Source organism: Cucurbita pepo, chromosome LG07, assembly GCF_002806865.2.
Source record: "Cucurbita pepo subsp. pepo cultivar mu-cu-16 chromosome LG07, ASM280686v2, whole genome shotgun sequence".
Lineage (NCBI taxonomy): Eukaryota > Viridiplantae > Streptophyta > Magnoliopsida > Cucurbitales > Cucurbitaceae > Cucurbita > Cucurbita pepo.
In genome coordinates this window covers 7,560,362-7,567,582 of record NC_036644.1, presented here as the reverse complement: position 1 = coordinate 7,567,582, position 7,221 = coordinate 7,560,362, and the positions used below count along the sequence as shown (strand labels likewise).

The 7,221-nt window shown below is 41.2% G+C and overlaps 1 protein-coding gene across 2 annotated transcripts; it reads left to right on the top strand.

Moving 5' to 3' along the window:
- Positions 1-335: 335 nt before the first annotated feature.
- LOC111798668 (E3 ubiquitin-protein ligase XBAT32-like) lies at positions 336-6,623 on the top strand. 2 transcript variants are annotated; one of them, XM_023681960.1, is made up of 11 exons: positions 336-782; positions 932-1,218; positions 1,318-1,377; positions 2,241-2,312; positions 2,422-2,597; positions 2,692-2,852; positions 4,328-4,386; positions 4,499-4,545; positions 5,355-5,498; positions 5,578-5,669; positions 5,754-6,623. In XM_023681960.1, the coding sequence occupies exons 2-11, from the start codon at positions 1,024-1,026 to the stop codon at positions 6,275-6,277; spliced, it is 1,530 nt and encodes a 509-aa protein (XP_023537728.1). In that variant the 5' UTR covers positions 336-782; positions 932-1,023; the 3' UTR covers positions 6,278-6,623. The 2 variants fall into 2 exon arrangements, with proteins under 2 accessions (XP_023537728.1, XP_023537726.1); XM_023681958.1 differs by having other exon boundaries at positions 336-1,218.
- The last annotated feature ends 598 nt before the right edge of the window (positions 6,624-7,221 follow it).

The window sequence follows — 7,221 nt, the reverse complement described above, 5'->3', positions numbered from 1 at the left end:
TGACTTAACTCACTCTTAACTCACTCGTTAAATTGATGGTAGATAATTAACAAGAAAACAAAAACAATATGAGGAGAAACTATATAATAAAATAAATAAATTTATAAGTAAAAATGACGTTTATAAATTTATTTAAAAAAAATAAAATAGTTAAATTAGTGTAATTTAACCAAATTTTTTTAATAACCTCATCTGAAATAGGCCAGAAAATGGAAGCTGGAGAGCATAGGGCAGAGGGAGGAAGACGATGAGTGAACCAAGATAAGAACAAAACAACAACACCTAATATATTCACTGCCTAATTATTACCAATCATTAATACACGCTTTCCCCTTCACGCACCCTTCTTTTTTGGTTGAGTTTCTTGCAAAACATCACCGAAAATATGTTTTAATCCATCCACCCACCATTCCCAATTTTCCGTGCCCTTCATTTTTGGCAAATTTTAGTTTCAAACCCTCACTTTCATTATCTTTAACCCCATTTCCCCTTCCCCCATTTTCTTCATTTGGATTAATCTTTCCCCGACAAGGGGGGATTTTCAATCCGGATTTTCTTGCCTTCGATTCTTCTCTGCTTCTCTTTCATCGGAATTAGGTCAGTTCTTGATGAAGCAGGAAGAAATCGAAGGTTTCCACTCCCAATTCCGCTTTAATCCTTCAAAATCGTTAATGGGTGTTTCTGTTTTCGATCATTTGATTGATTTCTGAGTTGGGTTTTGGAGATTGAAGATTCTCTTGAAGAATTTCCAACTGGGGTTCGTCGATTTTGAAAGTGGAGAGGTTCTTGAAGAAATTCTGGCTTTGGGTTTTCCCTTTTGTTCTTTACCTTCTTCGCTTGATTATCACTAGGGGGTTATGTAAGGTTGTTTTCTGCATTGAAATTGCTAGGTTGTATATTTCTGTGAATGGGTTTGTTCTTGCACATACAGAATTTTAGGTGAGGTTATCAGATTATCAGATAGAAAGGTGTTGTTCTGGGGTTTGATATACCATTGATTGGGAGAGAAATCTTTGGGGGAAGATGAAGTTTCTAAGCCTTGTTGGGAATTCCTTTGGATGTTCTGCATCTGGGGAACGTTTAGTTTCAGCTGCAAGAGATGGAGACTTGCAAGAAGCTAAAGCTTTATTGGAATATAATCCTCGTTTGGCGAGGTACTCAACTTTTGGTGTACGAAATTCTCCTCTTCATTACTCTGCAGCTCATGGCCACCATGAGGTATTTCACTTTTCAAAAATGTCTCTGTTCTGCTTAGAGATTGTTCCAAATGTCTTTCTGATGGTGTCTTGACTTACTCTTTAACATCTTTGTCTGCAGATTGTCGCTCTTTTGCTTGAATCTGGGGTTGATATCAATCTACGGAATTATCGGGGTCAGGTACGAACAATGTCGTTGTTTGTTGCTCGTTGTTCTCGTTTAGTTTCTTTATGTTTGTTCCTCAATGTGATGTTTTGTTTTATCCATTCATGAATTCCAAAGCTATGTGTAAGAGCCTAAGCATACTGATAACAGATATTGTCCTCTTTGGGTTTTCCCTTTCGGGCTTTCCCTCAAGGTTTTTAAAACGCGTTTGTTAGGGAGAGATTTCCACACCGTGAGATCTCACAATCCACCCCCCTTCGAGTCCCAGTATCCTTGCTAGCACATCGCCTCATATCCACCCCCTCCCTTCGGAGCTTAGCCTCCTCACTGGCACATCACCCGGTGTCTGGCTTTGATACCATTTGTAACCGCCCAAGCCCACCGCCAGCAGATATTGTCCTCTTTGGGTTTTTCCTTTTGGGCTTTCCTTCAAGGTTTTTAAAACGTGTATGCTAGGGAGAGGTTTCTACACCCTTATAAAGGGTGTTTCTTTCTCCTCTCCAACTGATGTGAGATCTAACAATCCACCCCCTTGGGGCTCAACTTCCTTGCTGGCACATCGCCTGGTGTCTGGCTTTGATACCATTCGTAACAGTCCAAGCCCACCGCTAGCAGATATTGTCCTCTTTGGACTTTTCCCTTTCCGGCTTTTCCTCAAGGTTTTTAAAACGTATACGCTAGGGAGAGGTTTCTACACCCTTATAAAGGGTGTTTTGTTCTCCTCACCAACCGATATGGGATCTCACACTATGATTGAACCCTTTGTACATGCTATTATTTTTTATTACAACAATCTATGACCAGGTGAGCTATATTCGAGTTGGCTATGTGTGTACTATTGTTAAGAGTTCGAAACTGAATGTCATTTTTGTTAACAGACTGCCTTGATGCAAGCTTGTCAGCATGGTCACTGGGAGGTTGTTCTGACTCTTATACTTTTTAAAGCCAATGTGAGCTATACCTCCCTTTAGTCTTAGTTCCACCTGTTCTAATGTTCTATGAAGTAGTTTATGGGATATGTTGGATAACATTGTCATATATTTATTTGGGAGACATCAGATTCACCGAGCGGATTATTTGAACGGAGGTACCGCTCTTCACCTGGCTGCTCTGAATGGTCATTCTCGGTGCATCCGACTTCTGCTTTCTGATTATGTGCCTAGTACCCCAAAATTTTGGGATATGTTAAGTAGTAGTTCGAACGATGAAGAAACGGTTTCCAAGTTTGACTTTAGGTATTGTTGTTTGAATCTAATCCTGGCCGGTTATATACTTCTCCATTCTGCTACATGAAGTCACTGATTTGTTTTCCTCCATTTCATCCATCAGTGGTCTAAAGGAGGTAGTTAACAGAACAGCAGATGGAGGCATCACAGCTCTGCATATGGCGGCGCTAAATGGGCACGTCGATAGTTTGAAGTTACTTCTGGACTTGGGTGCCTCTGCTTCTCAGGATACCGTAGAAGATGGAACCACGATCGATCTAATAGGTAACTCGGTTTTTAGTTTCTCTTATGCTGTTCTTAGTGAATATGAGCTGTGATATGAAGAAGGGGTTAATTGAACCTTGTTTTTTTTGTTTCTCATTACTGAAAAGCCTAAAGTTATTGAAGTATGTTCTGTTCATTAGTTTAAATTGTGTTCTAGTAGAGCGCTGATGCAGAGAAGATCCTAAACACAAAAGTTGGACTGCTCTGTAACATGTTTGCATCAAGTTTTACGTTTTAAATTTAATTGATTTGTGAGATCTCACGTTGGCTCGAGAGGAGAACGAAACATTCCTTATAGGAGTGTGGAAACCTCTCCCTAGTAGTCGCGTTTTAAAATCTTGAGGGGAAGCCTAAAGAGGACAATATCTGCTAGCGGTGAGCTTGGGCTATTACAAATGGTATCAGAGCCAGACACAGGGCAGTATGCCAGCAGGGTCGCTGAGCCCCCAAGGAGGTGGATTGTGAGATCCCACATTGGTTGGAGAGAAGAACAAAACATTTCTTATAAAGGTATGAAAATCTCTCTCTAGTAGACGCATTTTAAAACCTTGAAGGGAAGCCCAGAAGAGAAAGTCCAAAGAGGACAACATCTGCCAGCGATGGGCTTCGGCTGTTACAAATAGTATCAGAGTCAGACACAGAGCAGTGTGCCAGCGGGCACGCGGAGCCCCCAAGAGGGGTGGATTGTGAGATCGCACATTGGTTGGAGAGGAGAACGAAACATTCCTTATAAGGGTGTGGAAACCTCTCCCTAGTAGACACGTTTTAAAACCTTGAGGGGAAGCCTAGAAGGGAAAGCCCAAAGAGAACAGGACGGTGTGCCAATGGGGACGCTGTGCCCCCAAGGGGAAAGGGGTGGACTGAGAGATCCCACATTGGTTGGAGAGAAGAATGAAGCATTCCTTCCCTAGTAGACACATTTTAAAACCTTGAGGTGAAACCTAGAAAGGAAATCCCAAAGAGGACAATATCTACTAGCATTGGGCTTGGGCGGTTACAAATGGTATTAGAGAGAGACACAGGTCAGTGTGCTAGCGAGGACGCTGGGCCCCAAGGGGGGTGGATTGTGAGATCCCACATTGGTTGGAGAGAAGAACTAAACATTCCTTATAAGGGTATGGAAACCTTTTCCTAGTAGACGTGTTTTAAAACCTTGAAAAGAAGCCTAGTAGGGAAACCTCAGAGAGGATAATATCTGTTAGTGGTGGGCTTGGGCTGTTATATGATTATTGTTTGAAACCGTAATTTTTCGTGTAGAATTTTAATGTCATTACATCATGTTATGGAGTTGGGTATGTAATTTCCTATAAGGCAATCATATGCTCTCAAACATGTTCATTGGTCACCCTTTTCTTTCAAAACAGAGTCTGCTAGCTATGATTAGCCTGTTTGTAGCTGAAAAAGATTGGTTCTTCAGGCTTTCTTCTTTAAGTTGGATATTAATTCCCTTTGGATGATTATGTCGTCATATGTAGGTGCTGGAAGCACAGCCCTTCACTACGCTGCATGCGGTGGGAACGCCCAATGCTGTCAAGTAAGCCCTCGATTTCAAGACGAAATGAAAACGATTAGAACGTTTCAAAATTCAGACCCATAATTCTCTACATCAAACTTGAATTGATTGTTCATGCATGTTTTGGTTTCAGATGTTGATTGCTAGGGGAGCCAGTCTTGCCGCTCAAAATGCAAATGGGTATGCTTCTCTCAAGTATTCGTATGCAAATGTACCTCTTTTTAAGGACGGTGGATTTGTTGTTATCATGACCTGTGAGATCCCACATCGGTTGGAGAGGAGAACGAAACATTTTTTATAAAGATGTGGAAACTTTTCCCTATCCAACGCGTTTTAAAACCTTGAGGGAAAACCCGGAAGGGAAAGCCCAAAGAGGACAATATCGGCTAGTGGTGGGCTTGAGCTGTTACAAATGGTATCAAAGCCCGACACCGGGCGATGTGCCAGCGAGGAGGCTAAACCCTGAAGGAGGGTGGACATGAGACGATGTGCTTGCAAGGACATTGGGGCCCGAGGGGGGTGGATTGTGAGATTTCACATCAGTTGGGGAGGAGAACAAAACACCCTTTATAAGAGTGTGGAAACCTCTCCCTAACAGATGCGTTTTTTAAAATATTGAGGGAAAATCAGGTAGAGAAAGTCCAAAGAGGACAATATCTGCTAGCGGTGGGANATTGAGGGAAAATCAGGTAGAGAAAGTCCAAAGAGGACAATATCTGCTAGCGGTGGGCTGTTACATGGTCTATCCATCTCATAGCCATCATTTTCTCCGATTGATTTTCATTTCAATTCTTGTCATTCCCGTTATTGATAAATAAACGCGCCTCAAACGCTGTCTCGGTAGTAGAATCTAGGCTAGATAAAACAATGAAGATCATAAATAAAACAATATTTTTTTTCTAAATTCCTGAGCATCATATAGTTCTATTGTCTTACCCAATAAACTTGAGGTTGTCAGATCATCCTATGTTACTTTTATCTTATTGAAGATGGACTCCATTGATGGTTGCTCGTTCGTGGCATCGAGACTGGCTCGAGGAAGTTCTTAGCCAAGAGCCTGAAGCGGCAGCGACAAACCTCGCCCCTTCACCATATCTAACTCTTCCCCTTATGAGCATTGTTAGAATTGCTAGGTGAGTCGTGCGTGACCGATAGGATTGTTAGAAAGCTGTATGATTACTAACTCGAGAAACCCCTTCGATTTTTTTTCAGAGAATGTGGATGGAGAAGCTGTGATGCTTTACTTACATGCCAAGATCCATGTGTTGTGTGTTTGGAGAGGGAATGCACGGTTGCTGCACGAGGTAAATTTGATTCGAGAAGACTTGCGTACGGTTTTAGCGCCTTATAATTCGTTAAGTTAACGCTCATGATCTTGAACGGTTCAGGTTGTGATCATGAGTTCTGCACAAGCTGTGCACTTTACCTCTGTTCTACAAACTGCACATCCTCAGTTTCTCACGGTCCTCCCGGTTCGATCGCGTGTCCACTGTGCCGAAACGGTATAGTTTCCTTTGTCAAACTTCCCCAAACGAAACCGATTGCCAAAGAGATTGCCAGAACTAGTTTATCTCTATCATTTTGCACTTGTTCTGGTGAGGCACCAGAACCTGCTACATTAACCACCCCGTTATGCAAGCCCGAGTTCACTTGCTCCCGAATTTCCCCGCTCGGAGCATCGTTTCGATCCCTCAGCTGTCAGAGGTTTCCTTCAATGAAACTCAACCCCAATCTCTGTATGGGAGATCCTGAAGGTAGCTCTTCTTTGGTTCCCTGCAATGTTGACAGAAACATGAGGAACAATAATATTGCCAGGTGTTCGAGATCAGGTTTCCGACGAACAGCTTCGGAAGGAAGACGATCATGGTTATCTGCACTGAATCAATATGTTACTACTGGAAGCGGATGCTGAAAATTATCGACACGACAATACCTCTTTTCGACTCGAAAACATTTCCTTTTACTTTGTGTTCGGTGTCCATATATTTACCCAAAAAAAAAAAAAAAAAAAAAAAAAAAAAAAAAAAAAAGAGAGAAAAGATCATAGTCTTGAAATGATCTTATATATGATCATTTTGATGCCACATAACATGTCCAGCTCAATTTAGTTTTCAAATATGAGTCTTATTTTTTTTGTTTTGGTAATATCGATGAATGGGTTGTAAATATATAATGAAAAGTTCTTGTATTTGAAATAATTTTGTATGAACATGAGATGTTAAATTATAAGCTAAATGAAATGTGTTTATCTAATTTGCTTTAAACTATATTTGTGTTTTACTTTTAGCTAAAACATCAGAAGTTCGAGTTTCAAGAAATTAAAAAAGAAAGTCAATTGCTTCGACTCTTTTTCATATTAGTATGGAGCTCGAGAGGAATGAGCAAATTAGTAAGACGGGCATATTGAACAAGATATGTAACATGCTGACGACGATATATAACAGGCTAAAGCAGACGATCTTCTAGCGGTGGGCTTGGACTATTACAAATGATATCAGAGTTACACACCTTACGGTGTGAGGCACTAGTCAGAGTAGGGCTAGATCTTCTCCATAGTAGACGTGTTTTAAAACTATGAGGCTGACGACGATACGTAACGGGCCAAAGCGCATACCCCTTAATCGAGGCTCGACCCCTTTTTTTGAAGCTCACAATACTTTTGTTCGACATTTGAGGATTCTATTGATGTGGCTGGTAGGAATCACTGATCTCCACAATGGTACGATATTCTATTGATATGGCTGGAAGGAATCACTGATCTCCACAATGGTACGATATTCTATTGAGGTAGGAATCACTGATTTGATCTCCACAATGGTACGATATTCTATTGAGGTAGGAATCACTGATTTGATC

What these genes read in the sequence shown, in the direction of transcription:
- LOC111798668 (XM_023681960.1), top strand. Translation starts at nt 1,024, where the DNA reads ATGAAGTTTCTAAGCCTTGTTGGGAATTCCTTTGGATGTTCTGCATCT. An exon ending in TACGGAATTATCGGGGTCAG is followed by an intron (nt 1,378 to 2,240) that starts GTACGAACAATG and finishes TTTTGTTAACAG; the next exon opens with ACTGCCTTGATGCAAGCTTG. An exon ending in GTTTCCAAGTTTGACTTTAG is followed by an intron (nt 2,598 to 2,691) that starts GTATTGTTGTTT and finishes TTCATCCATCAG; the next exon opens with TGGTCTAAAGGAGGTAGTTA.